Source organism: Lycorma delicatula, chromosome 7, assembly GCF_047948215.1.
Source record: "Lycorma delicatula isolate Av1 chromosome 7, ASM4794821v1, whole genome shotgun sequence".
In the NCBI taxonomy this organism is placed as follows: Eukaryota; Metazoa; Arthropoda; class Insecta; order Hemiptera; family Fulgoridae; genus Lycorma; species Lycorma delicatula.
The window spans coordinates 30,778,887-30,802,349 of NC_134461.1; the positions used below are offsets into that span (position 1 = coordinate 30,778,887).

At 33.6% G+C, this 23,463-nt stretch overlaps 2 protein-coding genes across 2 annotated transcripts in view; one reads left to right on the plus strand and one right to left on the minus strand.

Moving 5' to 3' along the window:
* Nucleotides 1-9,232, plus strand: part of LOC142327583 (polycystin-1-like protein 3) — a 33,182-nt gene extending 23,950 nt beyond the window's left edge. The window contains exon 6 of the mRNA XM_075370757.1: nucleotides 7,194-9,232. Coding sequence (XP_075226872.1) covers nucleotides 7,194-8,093 — 900 coding nt within the window. The 3' untranslated portion in view covers nucleotides 8,094-9,232. The remainder of the gene's footprint in view (nucleotides 1-7,193) is intronic.
* Nucleotides 1,490-5,051, minus strand: LOC142327309 (uncharacterized). The gene is made up of 2 exons (XM_075370227.1): nucleotides 4,580-5,051; nucleotides 1,490-1,641 (listed from the first exon to the last, which is right to left on the minus strand). Exons 1-2 carry the CDS (start codon nucleotides 4,959-4,961, stop codon nucleotides 1,622-1,624), a joined length of 402 nt encoding a protein of 133 aa, XP_075226342.1. The 5' UTR covers nucleotides 4,962-5,051; the 3' UTR covers nucleotides 1,490-1,621.
* Nucleotides 9,233-23,463: the final 14,231 nt, after the last annotated feature.

Genomic DNA, 23,463 nt, shown 5'->3' on the forward strand with positions numbered 1-23,463 from the left:
AACAACTTTCCTATGTATTCTACTTATTTTCTGCTAGTACTTTTTAACAATCTTCATCTCTTTTTTGGGGGAATTTTATTCCCCTTTTTCCTCAAAAACATTTTCTTGTAATTTGTTATTTCTAAAGTATTTGGTTCAACATTACTTCTTAATATTTATTGCATTAGATTTTTGAAAATTTCTTTAAACCAGTTATTTATCGTTTTTTAATTTAGAAAGATATTCTGTTACCCTCCATTCTTTTTAAGCAACCGTAAATGTTAATCTTATGCATTTTTCAAATTTTTGATAAATTTCCTCATTTGATCTTAAAATATTTTTGATTATTTTTACATTTAGAAGTAAAATTTTCTTTCCTTTTTTAATTATTTTTTCCAATCTCAGTTCTTTGACTGTCATCACCATTTCTAAAGCAAATAAGCATTCTGGTTAAAAGTTTAAATATATATATATATTTGAGTTCATTAATGTGTTTGATATTTCAGGGAATTATACTATATTTATTTCTACAAGATATTTCGATTTTTCAACTATTTTAATTTTTCTTTAGTTAGTTTTTAGATATTTCGGTTCATTTTTAACATTTTTTATTTTAATTTATTTTATAATTTTTATGTAAAACAGAAAAAAATAATTACCAATTTAAAATTCAAACCATATATGTTTGGATACAATGGAATGCAGTAGTAAGGTTTTGAGAGAGGTTATTATTAAATGTTAGTTAAATGTTTTAAGATTAATCAGCCTAAGGTATTTGTTGAATTATGCTGTTTTATGTTGAAATTATGATTAATGTAAAAATATGTAAATATCAAATTTGTTTTGAAATTGACAGATATAGAAAAGAAAGATACAACAAATTGTGTTTGTATATCGAGGGGATTTTTCTTGAACTATATACTTTATATCATGCTACAGTTTCAGTTTAAGAAGCAGTCAAATATTCTTAAAATTGTCATTCTTTTTTTTTTTGGCAAGATCACCTTAAATTATATAATAATTATATAATATATATTATATATGTCGGAGAGGCGAGGAGATTTGTCAGGGATTCAACGTTTTGTGTTTCACTCATTTTTAGTATTACAAGTGGAGAATATATAAGATTATAATAAAGTTCAATTAATAAAAATGAGTAGATAACTCGTACAATGAAATAATTACAAATGATAATTATCACTTATAACTCAGTAGTACACGAATTATAATATAAGATTAATTTAATTTAGAATTCAAATAATATTAAAACAACTCGCGATAGACCGAGGCTCAGGGAAATAACGAATTCGCGATCACCAGGACGTCTGTTCGATCTGGGTTCCAAAGCAAGACTGCCTTTTCTCAATATTCTCAAATAATATGCCTACTGCATATTTCCTTTTCCTTATTAATTTTATGATACCCCTATCGTCCTGGGATCCCGACTACGTTGACAACCATGTGCCTACCTAGGCCTAAGCCTACCACAATAAAACAATTTAAACCTTATTTTACAAAATATTACAAGTAATAGTACATTTCTTAAAACTACTAAAAATACAGATATTCTAAAGAATATTCTCATCGTTTTGTCGGAAGATACTCCACTGTACTTTATTCTCCGACACGGCCATTCTGACAATCACACGCCCTCGGGTGTATCTAAAACATTGAGTTACAGTGGTATTTTAATTTTTGTTTTCAACTGACCTCGGTCATTATAAAGCATTTTACAATAGTTAAAAGTACAAAAGATAGATTCAGAAGTCCTCTCGAGTAACAGAAATCCATTAATTATTCATTATCCTAAATAGTCATCGTACAGTACTCAAGAGATCGAAAAACCATCAATCATTATTCCTTATCATTTAACTGTCAAATAAGATTTTATTTCCTCCACCAATAGACCTCTGCACTATCTCTAGGCTACCCTGTATGCCACATACAGTATCATACATATTCTGTAGTTGCCACAACTACCTGCCCGACACATCATCAGGTGCCCATCGCGCCCTGATCAAACTAACATTAGCCACTAATTTACTTTGCAGTTACGACTACACACTGATGCATGTGCGAAAAATAAAAATGCCAGGTCCACGACCTGCTGCCAGCCATTAGTGCATTGCGTCATTGGTGGTCTCTTTTTAAACCATAGTCCCTGTTTCAGGACCAACATCAACAGTCTCCTCGGCACAACTTTCATTGTCCGAGGAAACATCCAACTCATTAGGAATATAATTCTCAGGCATTTCTCTCAACTTATCATGACTATACTTATAACTTCTACTACTACTTAAAGATTTTAGTGTGTACCTGTCGTTATCAAGTAATTCTGTTACTACGAATGGACCTCTAAATTTCCTATCGAGTTTCGTTTGATTACGTTCTTCGTTCTTAATCAAAACGTGATCTCCTATTTTAAACTTATTAACCTTCGCTTTATTTTTATCAAATCTAATCTTCTCATAATTAGCATTTTCCTCTATACTTTCAATCGCTCGTTGTCTTACATTAGAGATATCAATTTCATTTTCGTTGTCATCAACTAACAACCCGTAAGGTCTTGCCTTCTTACCAATTAATAATTCTAACGCACTAGATTTGGTAATACGATTCGCGGTTGAGTTTAAAGCTAGCTGAACTTCACCAATGGCGTCTTGCCATGGACGATTATTAGACTCAACAGCAGTGAACATATTTTTTAACGTACTCATTACACGCTCTACTTGACCATTTGCCCTACTAGTACCTGTAGCTATTAAATGTAAATTAATATTTAAAGATTTACAAAAGTCTTTAAAATCTTTCCCAGTAAAACATCTACCTTGATCGGCAATCACACGAGCGGGAACTCCCAATATAAATATTGAAGCCTTTAAAGCTTTAATAACACTATTACAGTCAATTTTTCTGGTGTGATGTAAATAAACATATTTGGTAAAACCATCTATAATAACAATAATGTATTCTTTAGTATTATTTTTACCGCTCAATTTACCTGTAATATCTATATGCACAGTATGCCAAGGTATGCGGGTCTTAGGGATGGGATGTAATTCAGCTTGAATTTTACCTGACTGAGCTTTAGAGAGTTTACAAGTAATACAATTGTCAACAAATTTACGTACGTATTTAGACATACCTTCAAACCAGTAATACTCATAAACCTTATCGAGTGTTTTATCCCAACCTAAGTGCATAACAGACTCATGTACATGGTTAATGACGGACGACCGAAATGCTCTGGGTACAATCGGCAAACAAAGGGTTTCGCCTTTTCTCTGTATTTTCCGGTATAGCGTACCGGCTTTAATTTCATAAGATTTTAAGAGATCTTCCGATAGCTCATCGCTTTGCAGTTTGGTGACTATTTCCGAAATTTCCGAGTCACGCTGTTGTTCAGCAAGAAGCCAATCAACCGATATTTCCGCGAGGTTAACGCGTTTCTCTTCAATTTTATTAACCTGTTTTGGTAAATCGGACAAAGGGTTTCGAGAGAAGAAATCCGCGTGCAACATACGTTTGCCTTCTCTATAAACTATATCGAACTGAAAAGCCTGTAAATAAGCCCACCACCTATGGACTCTTATCATTAAGATCAATCTTATTTTGAGAAGATTTCAATGAATTACAATCAGTTACAACAGTAATTGTCGTCCATGCAAGTAATGCCGAAAATGTTTAATAGATTTAACAACGGCCATAGTTTCGAGTTCGTAAGAATGATACCTGGACTCGGCTGGGCTTGTCCTTTTACTAAAGTATTCAATAACTTTATTTTTACCGTCTACTTTATGCATGAGTATTGCTCCGTACCCATCGGAACTGGCATCGGTATGCAGTTCTATAGGGTAATCCGGGTCAAAGATAATTAAGACGGGTTCGTTGGTCAAAGTATGAATTACTTTTTGTCGGGCGTTTTCATGTGTCTCAGTCCACTCAATATATTTTTTACCTGAGGTAAGAGCATATAATGGTTTCATGATTTGTGAAAACTTAGGGACAAACCGTCGGAAATAAGATGCAAGGCCAATAAACTGTCTAAGCTGAGTAACGGTCCTTGGAGCGGGTAACATTGTTAAAGAGTTTATTTTACGAGGGTTTGGACGAACTTGTCCTTCTTGAATCTCATACCCAAGGTATGAAACAGATGTTTTGAGAAAAGAACATTTTGAAAAATTAAATGAGAATCCCGCATCTATAAGAATTTTTAATACCACTCGAAATCTTTCAAACGCTTCTTCTATCGTATCTGCAATTATCAAAATTTATAATTTCGAATTTACTACTTTAGATTTACAGATTTTAAAATTATTTTGAGAAATATTTACTTCAAAACCCAAGCTCAAAATTTCTCGACCAATTAAAATATTATAACTCAAATATTCATCTGGGACAACGTGAAAAAGAATCTCTAATGTAAACAAATCCATAATTACAATAGATAAAATTTGCATGCTACAATTTACTACAACATTTCCGATGCCTTTCAAAATTATTAATTCATTAATTCTACGTCCAGAAAACTTAATCGCTATCGATTCCTTTATTAATGAGCATTCCGCTCCTGAATCAAAACAATATGGAAACGACTCACCAAGATGGTTTAGAATACCAGTAGGAGCTGCAACTGTGCAAAGATTCACACGGCGTTCGACGCTACCATTCTCCTTGTTGTTCCCTGGACCGCTACGGCTGCTACCTGGAGCCGTACAGTTTGGCGCAATATGACCAGCTACCCCACATTTGAAACACGTCACATTGCGCGATGAAGAGGATGATTCTTTGGAGCCACGATGGTTACTGCTTTGCTCCGCTTGCTTCTTCTTAAGTTTAGGACACTCAAACTTTTTGTGACCTATTTCCCCACAGAAATGGCACTTCCCTGAAGCTGCTGGCTTAAAACGCTTCAAATCGGATGTAGATGAGTTATCTGAAGCTGATATTGGTCTTTTTCGGGTGTAGGAAAAGCCTCGCATTTCGCTCAAAAATTCGGCTTCCGTTTTGATGTCGCTAGTTAATGCTACGCGCTCCACTCGATTATCAATATGGGTCAATCGCGCAAGCACAACCGCATTAACTATTTCGTCAACTGTTAAAGACCTCCAGCGGGCCTTTAGCGATGATCGAAGTCGAATGCCAAAGGCGCCGACACTTTCATCCTTGGTTGGTGCCTCCTGATGAATTTTCAGCACAACCGCTGTCGCAGTTAATTGTCCCCCGAAGCGTGACACAAAAAGTTCTTTTAATTGAGGCCACTGTATACCCGGAATTGCCACTTGGGATAGCCACTGAGCTGCTGAACCTTCCAAGGCTTTGCTAAGCGCAGATATCAATTCACTGCCTTGAAGAGGATTTTCTAATAGACACAGTTCTGCTGCAGAGCACCAAGCAACAGAATCCGATCCCCCACTCTCTGGATTAAATCGTGGTAACGCAACACTTTTCTTTGTCGATAATGGCTTTTGCATACAACACTTCATAAACTCAAACAATGTATTCCACTGATCAGGTGATGGACCAGATGGAGACGATCCCACTTCTGATGTCGGAGAGGCGAGGAGATTTGTCAGGGATTCAACGTTTTGTGTTTCACTCATTTTTAGTATTACAAGTGGAGAATATATAAGATTATAATAAAGTTCAATTAATAAAAATGAGTAGATAACTCGTACAATGAAATAATTACAAATGATAATTATCACTTATAACTCAGTAGTACACGAATTATAATATAAGATTAATTTAATTTAGAATTCAAATAATATTAAAACAACTCGCGATAGACCGAGGCTCAGGGAAATAACGAATTCGTGATCACCAGGACGTCTGTTCGATCTGGGTTCTAAAGCAAGACTGCCTTTTCTCAATATTCTCAAATAATATGCCTACTGCATATTTCCTTTTCCTTATTAATTTTATGATACCCCTATCGTCCTGGGATCCCGACTACGTTGACAACCATGTGCCTACCTAGGCCTAAGCCTACCGCAATAAAACAATTTAAACCTTATTTTACAAAATATTACAAGTAATAGTACATTTCTTAAAACTACTAAAAATACAGATATTCTAAAGAATATTCTCATCGTTTTGTCGGAAGATACTCCACTGTACTTTATTCTCCGACATATATTATAATTATATAATTATAAAATAAGACCACATCTTTTTTTTCTGTTGAATATTTTGGTCTTTATCTAAATTTTTAGTTTTTGTATAAATTTAGTTAATGTATTTGGATCAGATTTATTTTCTACAAGAAAGATATCCTTGCTTCATCATTCTGTTATTGACAGTCTTACTTTATGGAAGTAAAGTATTCGTATTTTCTAATTCTACTACACAGTAACATAATTTAGTAACTTATGGAATATTATGGCTTCACATTTTAATGTCTAATTGCACATTATCATTCTTTTTGTCATATTACATTTCCCAAAAAATAAACATTTTTTAAAGTAATTTTTGAACGAATTTTCAAATCTCTTAGTAACAATATTACAATAAAATTTCATCATAATTCACTCCTCAAAAAAAGAAGAAATCTTAGGTAATTTTTTATTAGTTGTAAATTTGTTAGTTAACTGTTTCCTCTTTATGCAAAGTAAAGTTAACACAAATATATTTACAAAAGCTTGTTTAGTTTCTTCCGTTTAACACAGTCAAAAAATTGTCTTGTAAGATGATTTTTTGGAGGTTAAGGACCAGAAAAGTAAAAAAAATGAATTTACAATAAAATTTCAGTGTAATTTTATAATAAAACTTCATAAGCTTCATCCTAATTTAACTTTTTTCATGTATTATTTGTCCAATATAAAAGAATAAATGATCAGTTCCAGGAAAGTATTACAACTTTGTTGAGATTTTTTCACTATCTGTCAATTTTATTCAATTGTAAATCTCAAATGCCTTCTGATGAGACATCAAGTATCAATCAGATAAAGCATCTTTAACAGTCTTCAATGAATTGTTGAGGTACAAAATGAGCTCCCATGCTTTTTATCTTGTGAATTTTCCATATCAGTTTCATGTGCAAGCTGTGGTTATATTTGAAGTTTGTAGAAAACAATTATAATACTGTGGATACAATACAGTATTAAAAGTTCTACTTTATAATTGAATACTTAATTTATCTTTATTGTAAGCTATTTGTACTCTTTCATAATTCTAATTAATAATTTACTGAATTCTTGTTTTATTTGTTGCAGGTTCAGCCACTAATAGTACATCAGTTTAATTATGGCATTACTGATGTCATAATAATTCTGTTAGTGATTATTGTAATTAGTTTAGTGGGTGCACGTACAGCTTATTTGTTTCAACTTTATGGTGTTAGGTTTTTTCATATGATCCCGAATGCTTTAAATCTCATTGCTTTTATCCTTGGTATTATTTTAATTTTATTAGTTACGTTTCACTTTTATTTTGATGTATTACATGCTAATATTCAATTTAATGAATCATCAGATGATTTTTTAAATCTTTACAAATTCATATTACGGGAAAGGATATGTATAGAGTTCTGCGCTATGTTTACTGCATTTGCTGTTGTTAGACTGTTGTTTTTTTGGTTTTTTTCTCCAAACTACAATCTCCTGTCACGTATGCTTTACTACACATTTATTCCAATTGGGATAGTGTTAGTAATCTTATTTTGCTTTTGTCTAATATTTTTACAGTATTTTCCTGCTTTATTACAAAATCCTGCAATCACATCTTATTCTATATTTTTAACACAGAGTTTAAACTTCAACCAAATTGTTAAAAATACAATGATCAACGAGAAAATATTTTTGGCATTTTTAATTTGTGTAATTTCTGGTGTTGCTTGTTTAGTGATCCGTTTGCTAATTATGTTTTTTTGCTCTATAGCTCATTATAATCTTACTTATAATCTTTTTAACGTAATTGATAAACGAAGTCTTGCAAGCGTAATACCTGATCATTTACATAGAAAAAGTGCAAGGTCTTCTCTGATTACAAGTAATGATTCATGGAAAAGTGTTACTTCACAAGAAAGTAGTAACATGTCGACTACTTGGAGTGATTATAGATTAGCTATGCTGAAAGAATCTGCCATTAATACTTTGTTAAGTGAGAAGAAATAATGATATTCTTAACCTCTGTACAGTATTCACTTAAAAAGATCTGAAAAGGATACTGAATTCTTTCACAATTATAGCCTTTTTTTATACAGCATTTTCCATGACTGAATGCAAGGTTTCAGTCATTTACATCAAATTTTGGCTTGAATGTTTTTAAGTTCTTGAATTGTATGAGGCTTATTTATGTAAACCCTTCTTTCAAGTAGCCACACACAAAAAAAAAGTCTGGTGCTGTCAAATCAGTTGAACACAGAGGCCAAACTAATTTAGTATTTTTTTAAATTATTTGGTCAACAAAATTTCTTGCAGAAGGTCCATATCACCATCCTGGCACTAGTTCCAGGCCAGGATGGAAGGCCTGGATTCTTTCTAGGCCCCACTGATTCTTTCTGGCTGACCTTCTGATGATAAAGGTCAGAATAAACAGAGCATTTTTGGGGATGCAATTGATGCTGATAGAATTCCCTGGGATTCTCAGTACCCCAAAATTTGTAGTTTTGTGTTACATATCTGTTTAAATAAAATGAGCCTCATCACTCATTATAAAGTTTTGTAAAAAGTTATCTCTGGCTAGGTGTTGAAATCAAATTGCGTATTGCAGGCACTGCTTAGAGGCAAGACTGGTAGAGGCAGATGGATCCTCAAGTACACTCTACCACTGTGTCAGTGTGCTTAGGACCTCCTCCTGGGAGATCACAGACTGATCCATTTCTTTCAAAGCAAGTGGTTAGGTTTTGAATCATGTTATCACTAGGAGATATTGTGACATTAAAATGTTGCTGGTATTTTCTCTGAATAATTGATCTTTTCACTAGAATAGAAAAACTTTGAAACATTGCTGGATAGCCATTTTAATCTCCAAGGGATGTTGCTCTATAATTAAAAAAAAAAAAGAAAATGAATAAAGATAAGAACAAGTTATGTCTATCAAACTCTGTATATAGTACAACAGCTACTGTTATCCTATTCTTGTCTTTTGATTCATTTAGATAATTATATTTAAAATGTAAAATGTGGTGTTTGTTTATAAAAATTTAAGCAATTGATCGAAAAAATAAAGTATCATTTTTGAAAACAGAAATCAAAAATGTATTAAAACATCTGAATCAGAATCAGTGATTGATTTTAAGAACTTTACACTCTGATTGCATTTTGATAAAATATTACTTCTCTTTTTTTTTTCAATAGTTTGTATTTTTTTATTTATTGATTTTTATGTGCTTTTTGCCTCAGCATATTTAACGGTTAGTTATTAACACCATAAACGGTTTTTGAGTGTCTTCTTATTCTCTAATCTTAATTATTTCAGTAATCATAATTTTTATTTGTATTTTATCTTAGGGCAAAGAATTATTAGTTAAATTACAAGATTGTTACTATTTCAATTTATTCAGAAGTGTAGATAACCCTTCTTTTCACTCCCGACCCTTTTCATCATCCTTGATCTCTGTTTATCTGACCTTGCTAGGCTTTTTATGTTGAGGATGACTGGTTCTGAAGAGGTAGTAGAGTGAGTCCTTGTTATCTGGTAGGAAGCCTGTGAGAATTTATAAATGCACTATATCTTTGCTAAAAAGAATTACATTATCCAGTATTACGAAACTCACTTTCACAATCTATCATTATTTATCATTATTATCCATCAGAAAGATAGCCTACTCTGTTGGTAGGTATATACACCTACCAACAGATAAGTTCTAATATTACTAATGGATGGTAAGGGATGTTTCCGTTGCTATTTTTAATAAATTACTGAACCTATTTATGTATTTAAAATTTATTACTGAATTTGTCTATGTATTATTTAATGTAATATTATGCACAATCTGAATAAAATATTTATTAAAAACTAAGAAATTAGTAAGTCATTTATAAGTTAAATTAAGCTTACTTAGTAGATCTTATTGTATGATTCATATCACACTCAGATTAATTATATTTAGTAGTGGGTTTCTATATTCAACTTTGATTGACAATTGCAGCTTTTATCATGACAGACACTTCATTATAAGTTTTGTCAATTCGTCCGATATTTTTATGTCCTCTTACCAACCACTACAATTTATAAAGTTACTTCCAAATAAATTAATTACCAATAATATTAGAAAAAAAGAATTGAATATTTAAAAGACTGTCATGAACTTAACTTGTAATTATATTGTTGCTTTATGGGTAACAAAATTAAATTTCAAATTTTCAAAATCAAATTAAATCTGAATAGTATTGGTGGTCCTATTGCAAGCTCTGACTAGCTGAAAGGAATTAGATAATTCATAGTAGTGAAGTAATTGAGTTAATAATTCACTAAGATTGCATTTGTAATTGTAGCTGGTAATATCCAGTACAAATAAATTAGGTAACTGAAATGCATTGCTGCATGTATACCGTTTTTTACACCACTTTTGTAATACTGATCACACGTGGTGGTATATTAAGTATTGTATAACTTTTGCCAGTACCCCTTCATACAGCAACATACAGAGCTTGAATTTGGGCTTACTAAAATTATGCATTGTCGAAAATTATGCATTGTCGCAGGATAATGACAAGATGCACTTTGAGTATTAGTAGTGACCTTGAAAAAAGACAGTAGTTGAATTTTGGTTGCTGGGATAGGAGGAAATCACCAAACCTTCAATAGGTTTGCCCTCAAAAGAAATATCTGGTCCTTGAGCTACTAGAACAGATGACCACGTCTGGCTAGACAGCCTGATTGTAAAGTTTGGGTGATTTCTAAAAGACCTTTATGACTCCATTCGACATGCGGATTCTAAAAACTGCCTGTGATGATGCGACCAAGCTTCTCTGTCTTGTCCTTGTCTCTAGGAAGTCGCTTGGGTTTCTGCATCAAAGATGTTCTGGCTTTGCCATGCAATCTTAATTTATACATGGTCTGGCAGAAATAATTCCCAGATTTGAAATATAAATAAAATAGACAATTACAACAAAATTTAAAAAAAGTTAAATATATTATGAAAAAACAGTGTTTGCAGTTTATTTTCACATACCTTCTATTAATTTTTTAAAAATTATGTTGTTCATATGCCGACCTTCACTATCGCTATAACATCTCCCTGAAATTTTTTATTGTCATTTCCAATGTTACTGGTGATTTTTTTGATGGATAGCAACTTTTAAGGGATCTAGGGTTCTTGGCTTCTGTTTAAAGTTTCAGCATGTTGATGTCCCATAGAAAAAAATCATAGATCGGATGACCAAGCAAGATCGGATGACCAAGCAGACCATAGGGTGTCTCCTTGTTGTGAAATAAAAAATGCCCAGGAAACATTTCTGAATTGTCTTGCCATGTGAGCAAGTGGCCTCATCTTGTTGAAACTATAAATTTTCAGCTTGATTTCAGAGTTCATTAAGTCTTTGTAGCAAGAAGTCCCGTAAGATTCTTACATAATGATCAGAAGTTACTGTAACAGATTCTTCCTCAAAAAAGTATGGCCCTATTATTCCAAACAGCAAGCGCATACCAAACTGTAACATGCTCATAGTGCAGAGGGCACTCATGAAGTTGTAGGGTATTTGTTGAGCCCAGTATTGAAAGTTTTGTTTAATACAACCTGATAAATGGAAATGAGCTTCATCACTTGACAGCACAATTGAATTCACTGGAACATTTTCCAGAATAGCCTGGCAAGAAGCAATACAGCTAATCAGTCGCATTCATGTAGCTGCTGCATGACTATCATTTTATAAGGATGAAACTGTGAGTCGGCATGTAAAATTCTCCTTAACAGTCCAATCTAAGATTTGTAACTCAGCAGTGTGTTTTAAGGCTGAGCGACTGGAGATTGTGTAACCACTTGTCTAACTGCTTAAATATTTTCTGGTATTCAAATGCATAGTGGCCTACCTGATAGTAACTGAATCGTCTTCTTATTGGGTACCACAGTGTGTCGACCTAACTGAAGGTGTGATGAAATAATTACTGCATATTAACAGAATCACCCTTTTTAAAATACATTCAATAATGAAAGCACGATAAATTACTACTCCATGTCATGGTTCTAACTGAAATGGCAATAGTGTAACTGTAACAGACATCTGCTACAAAATGACATTCTGACATCAGCCGTGTACTATTAGCGCTTCACTAACTGCGGTGGGAAATCTGGGAGTTACTTCTGCCGCACCTGTGTAACTGCCACAATAGGTCAGTTATTAGTTTAGTCTGTGCACAGACTCCTGTTCATTATTGAGTAAAACTAGTGAATCTCAATTGGTTGTTTCACACCATATTGGTTACTTTAGTATAAAATATTGGCAGGTGTGCCAATAATTACTTGTTACTCTGTTTAATCATTTTCTAAAAAAACTTGCAATACAACCTTTTTCTAATTAAAAGACTGAAAAAGAAAGATTTAGTTGATAATTTAGTTTAGGGATTTGTGTATTGTAATAAAAAATTTTATTACAATGTTAGTTAGGAAAACATTGATCTTATCTTTACACATTTACATATAATTCATTCTAAATATAAGTAATGATGAATTACACGATAAAAGAATGTACTTGAGGTAGGGGATAGATCTCTTAGAAAAATACTTCTTTGATATAAAAATGCCAATTTGATGGTACCACATGGAAATTTAATAAGCTTCAGAATATCCTTTTTGAAGTAATATGCATAACACATTATTTCCGTACAAAAAGCAGTATATTAATCTGTCTTCAATCTAATCTCATGCTCTTCCTCAGTGTTTTATTATAGCTATGATGTATTTAAAACAACCTGAGATGCAGGAAGCACCAGATTTGGTTTCCCTGAGGATAATGATATTGGTGATATCCATGATATAAGGATAACATCATCCAGGACCAGTACATGCTCAATCAAACATTTATACTTCAGAGAAAACAGGGATTTTAAAATATTACTAAAATTATAAATATAAATAATTTAAAAAATGCTTATAGTAAGCATTTTTATATACTAATTAAAAAAAAATACTTATAGTATAAGCACATCTAGATAATTGATGAACAAACTTACTAGATAAATTATTACATGTGAAGGTATCTGCACAAAAACTCAACACTGATTTGGTACAATATAATAATGGTTGTTAGTTATGTGATTCTTCAAAAATCAAAGCAGTTATTCCAAACAATTTTTCTGCCTTAATTACAATGTAATTTATGAACAAAATAACAATATAACACTTTGTACACACACTTCTAAATAAATTCTTTTATATAATATAAAATGAACTTTGTAATAAATAAATTACCCCTTTATTCATTGCACCCTTCAATTTGTTTTTTAACTTGACTTTTCTCAAGTTAAGGCTAGACAATGGGTTTTTTTTTCAATAAAGGAATCCCTTGCCATTTGCAGTTTTGGTTATTCATGGTTCCTTTTTTTTAACTATAATAAAATATTTGTGTACAGTATATCTGTAACACAGTTTTATGAGTTTATAACACAATACAGTCTTAATAGTATATATTAAGTAAAATAATACTGTATTAAACATATAGTATATGTAAATGTATGTTACTACAGTAATTGAATGAATTTTATTATTGTATAAACACTTCAGCAGAATACTTAATTATAAAACAGATTGAATTAGTTGAAAAACATAAAGATTCTAAGAGCATAAAGATAGATCTAAGAGCACCTGCTACAACGCACCCGTGCATGAATATAAATGGACTTGTCCAAATGAAAGGTCAGTAAATTGTGAACAGCAAGGAGTATTGTGAGTTATATAAATATTGTGTTTATACATACAGTTTCTTCATTCATAAATACTGTGATTTATAAAATTACCCAAATAGCCCAATAATGAATTGTACTAATGTATGAATACAAGAGTAAAACAGTAGGTCTTGTTATTTTACCAGGAAACAAAAATTGGATTTTTTTTGGTGAAAATTTAAAAAACTCTCCTTACCTATTGTCATTTATAAAAAGTCTGACTTGCTTTCTGGGGTTTATAGGATATCTCTTCAATATATTGTGATATTTCAAGAAATATATATATATTATATATATTAGATTATTATATTATTATAAGATTATATATATTATTGTATATAATAGATTCCCTGCATGTAGGATTCTTATGTAAGTTTGATATTCTTTAGGGGCAAATATCCAACATGTAGTATTTGTCATTAACTCACTTTTCATAAATTGGTTCACTTTAATACAAAACGATAATAAAAGATTAATTTTTTTTTTATTTAAAAAATTTTAACTGCGTTTGCCTTTTTTAGCATGTTAAGATTGCTCCAGCAATACAATATCTCTGTCAGTAAGCTACATAACATTGTCTGAAAACTTATAAATATTTTCTTTGTTTTGTTGAGAAATACATGGTATTTGAAAACATCTAGGTATGAGATATTACCTTTAAAAGATTTCTTAAAAAATGATGAGTTTCCTTTAAAAATACCCAACTTTATAAAATGATTCTTAGATTGTTTTGTTCTATAATGGAGTAAATGACTGGTACACAATAAAAATAGATGGTTCATGATGTTCTCGATCATCCTTAAATAAACAAATTACATTTTTATAATATGGATAAAAATTACACATCAATTAAAAGCTAAATGTGTTTAATTTTTATTATTAATCATAAAAATTAAACACAGTTTAATTTTTATTAATTTATTTGCAGACAGTCAGTCTGCAGTTGGGAGTTTTCCATTGTTAGATTTATTTACTTTATTATTTTGCTTTCATTTATGTTCAGTGAAAGCAACTGATTTTTTAAATTAAAGGTTGAAATAATGTTTTAACATTGTTAAATTAATTCTTATTAATAATTTTTTTAGTGCAAGAGATTGGATTTTAAATCACAAGAAAACATTATGGCTATTGTCTGTTTAATTTTCATATTTTTAAATTGTTTGTAGTTATATATTTTTGAATTGTAGCTAACTGGCAACTCAAAAACTTTTATAATTGCATACTTAATCAGGTTGCTGGTTAGAAGCATTTGGGACACCTTGGGTTAGTAAGTGAAATCTACCGGGTTGGTCTAGTGGTGAACATGTCTTCCCAAATCAGCTGATTTGGAAGTCGAGAGAGTTCCAAATCAGCATTCATCCTAGTAAAGTCTGTTATTTTTACATGGATTTGAATACTAGATCGTGGATACCGGTGTTCTTTGGTGGATGGGTTTCAGTTAACCACACATCTCAGGAACGGTCGAACTGAGACTGTTCAAGACTGCACTTCATTTACAATCATACATATCATCCTCATTCATCCTCTTAAGTATTACCTGAACTGTAATTACCGGAGACTAAATAGGAAAAAGGGTTAGTAAGTGAATTCCTCATGTAATATGGAACTGTTCCAGTATATTTATTTAAGGTAATTGCTGCATAGTTACATTCTGCTTGATGGTGCATATTATGGTGCACTACCTCACAGGTTTGCCATTGTTTTGTATGGTATGGAAAAATTAAAAAAAAAAGTTCTTGAAATCAGTTTGTTTTTTTAATTTTTTAGGAGCTCTTTCTTATTCTAACAAATGTGCCTAATCCTTAAGATCCAAATATTTCATTAATTAAAATTTTATTTGGCTGGAACCAATGAAAATAAGTACCACTTATGATATATTGTTGAAAAGCTCTCAATGAGGGTCTATTACTAGGACACTTCTGGTTCAGTCGATTGTAATCAAAAGGAGAGGAGCACAACTAGATGTTACAGCAGTCCTAAATCCAAAATTTCAACATCTATGGCTAATCGTTATTGAGATACCATACATATATACGTACGTAAGTACAGACATCATGCTGAAACTAGTCATAATGGATTCAGGGATGGTCAAATGGCTATTACTGTTGAAATCTGGGAATCAAAATTTTCCATGATACTTCATTTACTTTATACAAGGAAGCAAAAAATAATTTGTGATACATGTATCAGTGAGCATATGTTTTTAATTAGCAAAAATTATTTTATTACCTTTCCAGGTAAATTTTAAATCTAAGAAGGTTAACTTCTGATTATTTTTGTTGAGTTAAATTTTTTAGAAAATTTTCAGTAAGGTGTGGAATAAACTTTAAGAAAACCTTTTTTAAAAGTATTCAACTGTAGGTTAAACTTAAACAATTTGCTTAAGTAAAGTTTTTGTATAACTTTTTGTTATAATGTATAACATTCCTTTCATTAAAGGCTGAAAAAGAAAAATACAATTTTCAAAAAAAAAAATATTTTCTGCAGTTTAGGTGCAGGGTCTATAATTGTTAAAATTTATATACATTTCTAGATATATATGAACTATAAATTTCAAAAAATTGTTAAAAAACATCTAAACTGAAGAGATAGACCAAAAGAAAAAACATATTTAAATTTCAAGAGATGGGAATTGATTTTTTAAAAGAATTTTTGTGATTAGTTATATGCAATGTAGGTAACAAATTTACTTTAATAGTTTTCTCCAAAATGCCTTTTGGCAGAAGAAAGTGTAAATTGGTGTTTTCATGATATCTACTCCCTTTAAAGAATTAATTATGAAAAAAATAATTATATAATCAGTGCCCCATATACAGAAATATTTGAGCCAAATTTGAAGAAAATCAGTTCAGTCAATCCTGAGATAACCCAAAAGTACTGCGACACATGTGTACACACATACATACTGTTCATATGCTGTTTTAGTCTAGATGAACTAATTGGATCTAAAACGTAGATCTGGGAAAAAACCCTGATGCTCCACATTTCTATTAACACCATATTTTCCCCTTTAATGCTATTGTATGCCTTTTAACTGCTATTGTAAGTTGTAATGCCCTTTAATTGCTACTGTATATTGCTATATTCGCTGGGAAAGTAAAACATCAACAATGCCATCCACATTCAACGAAATTGACAGAAAGGTTTTATTTTTAATTTATCCCTTATATAGAAATAACATAATCCTATAATTTAACATAATACTATATAATGGTTATCCATTAAATAGGCATCTAGAAAAAAGGTTATTTATTATTGTTCTGTAAATATACGAGAGGTTGTCTCTAAAGTAAAGACAGTTTCAATGTAAAAAAATTTATTCTGAAAACTTTTATATTTGTTATTTCTCTTAAACTACAACCTTATACTACTTCTAAATATAGTCGCCACATGAATTAATATATTTATCGTAGCGATACACCAGCTTCAATATATTGAACTGCTTACAATTCAAAAATTCTTTCAATTTCCCAAACAAATGGTAATCAGAAGTAGCGAAGTCCGTACTATATGGTGGGTGATCGTAAATTTCCCATCCACATGTTCCCAGCAAATCACGTGTCGGACTCGCAACGTATGGTCATGCATTATCGTGCAGCAGAACGATGTCGTCGGTCAGTAGCCCACGTCGCCGATTTTGAATGACGCGCCGTAACTTACGTAGAATTTCGCAATAGGCTTCTGCATTAATAGACGTTCTACGTTGCATGAAATCAATCAGCAGTATGACAAACCGATCTCAAAAGACTGTGGCCATCAGCTTGCGTCCAAATGGCTGTAGCTTGACTTTTGTTGGTCTGGTTGGTGATTGAGGATGCCGCCATTCACTTGAATGCCGTTTCCCTGTGGCGTGTAATACGAAAAATATGTTTCATCCCCGGTACCAATTGAATTAGGAACTCAACACCTTTTTCTGTGTAAGGCATAAAAAATTCCAAAGCAGATCCCATTCGGATTTTTTTGTGACGTGCGGCACCCAACTTGCACAAAACTCTCTGAAACCTAAATAGTTATGAACAATGCGACCAATAACAGCTCTTGAAACTCCAGGAAAAAGAAGGGCCAGGTCGGAAATCGTTGAGCGACGATCTGATTTCTTTTCTGATTTCATCATCGACGAGTTTTAACAAGTTCTCGGTGATTTTCAAGAGCCTTCCCGAATGTTCTTCATAATGAACATTAATTTTGTTATTTTTAAACTTTTTACACCATTCTCGGACGTTTCTAACATTAATTACATTATCACCGTACACAGCAACCAAATGCCTATGAATTTCAGCCCACTTAACGTATTGATTGTTTAAAAAACGTACGACTCCACGTATTTCACAGCCGGCGGCGACATCGATTTTTCTATTCATTTTATAACGTAACGTAATAAAAAAACTTACACGTGATCAAAGATGCTAGAACGCGATAATACAACTTACAGACAACAATGCAGTATGTACATTACTATCGTGGCCATGAACGACACAGGTTCAACAACCTTAAGGAAATTTGCCAGCGGTCTTTACTTTAGAGATATCCCTCGTATTTTTAAAATTGTTAACCTTTGTTATTGAACCGAAAAACATTTGTTTCAACCCTTATACTAGTATACACTTTTGATATTCATGCTGTGCAAACTGTGGTGAATAATATTATTTTCTTCTTCCAAATTTTTCTCAATATAATTGGAAGTGAATGGGAACATATCAAAATTTTTGCTTTGAAAGCAAATAATCCAGATATCAAGCTTCTTAATAAAAGTATGAATTTTGTGTCAATAAAACGTTTTTATCACGTTCTTATAAATTTACATTCAAGTCGATTAAATTGAAAATACATCAGTTAAGTAAGCCAAAAGCAACATATAAAAATTGTTCTACAAAAACATTAAGAATGGCATTTGTTTATCCATATTATTAATTCACATCGCAATTCCAATAACCCAGTTAAAATTTCCCCCACGATAACCATTTGACTTCTGTTTGGAAAGAAAGAGACTGTTTCTTTTTGACAATTTCACCACAATTTTTAATAAAATTAACCATTTTTACAGCTTTACAAAAAATTTGTATGAGATTTTCGGGCATATTTTTTGTAGCAAAGCATGTCTGTGAAGGAAGCAGTGCATCCATTCTGTACTTTGTATAAGATGGTCTTATAATTTTTTCAGAAATCCACTATTCTTTCCTGCAGTTGTACTATCACATAGGAGAAAAGATCTCATCCATTGCAAAGCTTTTTTCTTCTAATTCCAACATTTTATAATTTAATAGTCAGTTTACTTTACTCATTTATTATATAAAATTATTATTTATCATTATAGAAAAAAAAATATATATTTTTTTTTTGACGTTTTTAGGGGCATCGACTACTTTGGTCATTAGCCCCATCCCACTTCAAAAAAGATTTTAAAAAAAGTTTCAGTAATTCATTTTCATGAATCAAAAATGTTCAAAATTTTGCATTCTTCTATAACTTCAAATCCAAAAAAATACTTTCTAGGCTTTCCTTTCGGTCATCCTTTCTTGGACCGTCTTTCCATCCTGCGAACGGCCTCAACTTCTGACGAGAGAGTGTCTGAGGCCTCGGACATGGCGTCATCTTCTCTATCTGATGCTAATGACGTTCGCCGACTTACATCAGGTGATGAAAGTTTCGTCGGTGCTGTTAGCAAGCGATGCACTTTCCGCGGCTGATGAGCTGGATTCTATCTCTACTGCAGTGCTGGGTCCAGCTGAAATAGATGCTCTCACCGAAGTTGTTCTTTGCGCTTTTGGAGGCTCTATTGGTACAGGCTTTAATATCCTCTACGTCTGATGCTTTCTCAATAATAACTTGCACCTCCATTTCCGTAGACTCAGATTTTCTTGTCACAATTTCTTTAGGCTTGTGACTAGACGACGGAGTGATCTGTTTCTCTTTGCTAGATAAGTCAAGATTTTTTATTTTTACTTCAGTTGGTGGCTTTATAATCGCAGGTTTGGCTGGTTTTTTCAACTGCGCTGGTGAGTCTCTCATGTCAACGGCGTCAGACGGAGAGTGAGCCTTCTCATGTTTAGTTTGTTCCATCCGATGAGTCGACTCAATCTTTGAATCGATGATTCTTTCAATCATCGTCGCAAGACTTGGTGCCATCGTGTTAAGCAACTGCTCCACGTTAATTTTAGATGTGGAAGGGGCAGCTGCTGCTTCTGCATAAGAAGTCGATGGTCGAGGTGTATGCTGATTAACAATTTTCTTCGCTTCAGGATAACTGACCTTTTGAAGCGTTTTAACTTCCTGAATGGCTATTTCTAATTTATATATAGGGCAGTTCCTTGAACGACAGTTATGGTAGCCTTTACAGTTAACGCAGATTGGAGGGTCTTTACATGGGTCACCCTCATGTGTTTTCACTCCACATATACATATTTCCTGCGCTTCACATCTTGCTGCTGTGTGTCCGAATCGTCGACACTTAAAACATCTCATCGGCTGCGGAACGAATGCCCGTACATCAAGCCGATGGATGCCAGCTCGCACCTTTTCAGGAAGGTTCGGCCGATTAAATGTTAAAACATGCGAGGCCGAAGGTAGAACTTCACCATTTCTTCGCATGGTTAGTCTGCGACACTGAGTCACTCCCTGACTCGATATTTCTTGTACACTTTCTTCTTCTGTACAATTTAGAAAATCGCGACAAACAACAACTCCTCTGGATGAGTTAAGTGTGCTATGCGGTTGGACAGAAACCGCAAATTCACCGATCTTCTTCGACGCCTGAACTTTCTGGCTTTGCATGTCGTTGATGGTTTCGACATGCAATCCATTAAAAGTTTTTCGAATTTCTTTGACAGGACCACCAGCACAATTTGTTATTTCTCTTGCGATTAAAAATGGACTAACATTTTGAAAGTTTCCATTCTCCTTTGTAATAATTAAAAATCTTGGCTTAGGTACGTTATAGCCAAATAAACTTTTCTTTAAGTCTTTACTGATTCTATCAGCATCTTTCTTTATCTTATCAGATTCCTTACTTTTTTCCTCTTCGCTTGTGGCGAATCGGAGGTTTCTAAACCTCCGAGTTTAGCCCTGGAGGTCCGATCCGGTACTCCGGTGGAATCGGCATATGTCCTGGCAGAGAGCGGATGCGCAGTCTCTGCACTGACTCCAGGCTCCTACTCACCGCGGCTTTCAGAGCTCCCATGCACCGACATACATGGGCACCATTGCTACATGCTTGCCATCGCAGGGGGCATGTGGACAACGGAAGGGTCTCCGTTACACCTGCAATAACATTGACCCTGGCCGCCAAATCGCCAGCTCTAAAGGTGGTATGAGCCCATTTCCAAAATCGTTTATTATTCCATATCCTGTAGGTAGCCGAAAAATCCAGTCCGTTTAGTGACCTGAAGTTGAAAAGAGGTCAGAAGTAAAAGAAAGCATAACCGAGAAATTTACTCGGAACCCCTTTAGCCAGCTATGTGTGTTGTACATAAGTACAGCTGTTGCCGGCCTGTTCGTGGAACGTAGATGTTGTGTTCCGGACGTGGGGATTACCTACCTCAGGGCATTATTATTATTATTATTATTACTTACGAATTTCCTTAACAGGACCACCAGCACAATTTGTTATTTCTCTTGCGAATAAAAATGGGCTAACTTTTTGAAAGTTCCCATTCTCCTTTGTAATAATTAAAAATCTTGGCTTAGGTACGTATGAAGTTTGTGATTCGGATTTTGACAGCTTAGTTCGTCCTGAGGTCTGGCCTATTGGTACGCTGTTGGCTCCATTTTATTGTCCGTTGAGGCCTGATGCAGTGTTTGTAGAAAGAGGTTCACGGGAGGATGGATTGCAGCTAGGTAGCGATGGATAAATTGAGGATGATCTACCAGAATGTTCGTGGTTTGAGGACTAAGCAGGATGAATTTTTCGCGTCCTTGATTGATTTTCACTTCACTTTGACTGAGGCTTGGCTTAGCGATGAGCACTGTGATGTCAATGTGTTTCCAGACTGTTACCATGTTTTTCAGGCTGACCGGGATTATGCTGCTTCTTTACTTCAGCGTGGTGGTGATTCGGCTATTCTTGTAAAATCAAGCATTAGGTGTACGAGGAGGAAGGACCTCGAGACGTTTCCCAAAGCTGTATGGGTTGAGCTAATTCGATTTGAAGAATTTGTTGGTTTGTGTTATGTATGTTGCTCCGTTTTTAGCTTCAAGTCTCCTCGACCAATATTTTGATTTTCTGTATAGGCACGTAGATATTTTAAGTTTTGATATTTGTATTGTAGGCGATTTTAATGTATCTGGAGTATGCTGGTCTACTAGAAGTCTTCCTGCAAATATTGGGTTTTATGCTAAATGTAAGGCACGATTGGTTTTTGATTTTGTTGACATGATGAACTTGGACGTTTTTACACACGAAACAACGGATCCTTCCTTCTGCAATAATGGTTTGGATTTAATTTTTACTAACTGCAGGATTTTCACTAGAGATGCTGAGGCTCTTGTTTGCCCTGATAAGTTCCATCCTCCGTTTGAAATTGGGTTCCTTGAAGTTGCAACCGTTGATGTGGCGGAAACGGGCCTGGTTTTTCGCTATGATCGTGGTGACTATCGTGCGTTGTATGACGATGTGAGGTTTGCTGATTGGTGTAATATTCTCTTAACCGTCGATCTGGAAGAATCGGTTCTGGGTTTACAGAAAATAATTACTGCAGCAATTGATAAACATGTTCCTGCCTTTCGTCCTAAGTCAACCAAATTTCCACCTTGGTTCAATAGGAACATTGTTAATCTTCTCAAGAGGAAGAAGGCTGCTCATCGCAGGTTTAAATCTTCTGGTCTGTCGGATGATTATTTCTTATTTTCTCGGCTGCGTAGGGATGTTAAGTATGCGATAGAGGATGCCAGAGTGGTTTGGGCTCGGAAGTGTGAATCTGGCCTTTGTTCTAACCCGAGAAATTTTTGGAAATATATTTCTCGACAGAAGTCTAACATGTGAGGACTCCAGCCCCTATTGTTGATGGACGGACTATTTCTGATCCTCGGTTGAGTTGTCAGCATTTTGCTGAATATTTTCAATCAGTATACCAGGACTTTCCTACGCAGACTACGTCTGGTAGCGCCTGTATCAACAACCATCAGATTCTTGACATTCCGATGGTTTCATCTTCTGACGTATCCAGTGCTATAAACATTCTTAACGCTAGATCGGCGGTCGGCTTGGATCGGATTCCTGCGTTTGTTATCAAAGATTTAAATAAGATTGTTTCTCCTATCCTGGCTTCCCTTTTTAATTGGAGCTTGTCGTCTTCTTCTTTTCCTTCCCTATGGAAACACGCAGTTATTACTCCTATACCTCAGCCTGGTGTCCCTTCTCTGGATAATTTCAGGCCTATTTCTATCCTCGGTACCTTTTCCAAAGTCTTCGAGAGGATTCTATTTGGACATATTTATGACCATGTTCTCCCGATGTTATCGTCATTTCAGCATGGATTTATTAAAGGTCGTTCACCAGCTTCTAATTTGGCCGCCTTTTTGCAGGATTCAGTTTTTGCAATTGAGCATAGGGGTCAAATAGATGTGATATATTTTGATTTTTCCAAAGCTTTTGACAAGATGCCCCATCATTTGTTGTTATCAAAGACCAAGGGCTTCGGCTTCAGCGATCGTTTTAATGAT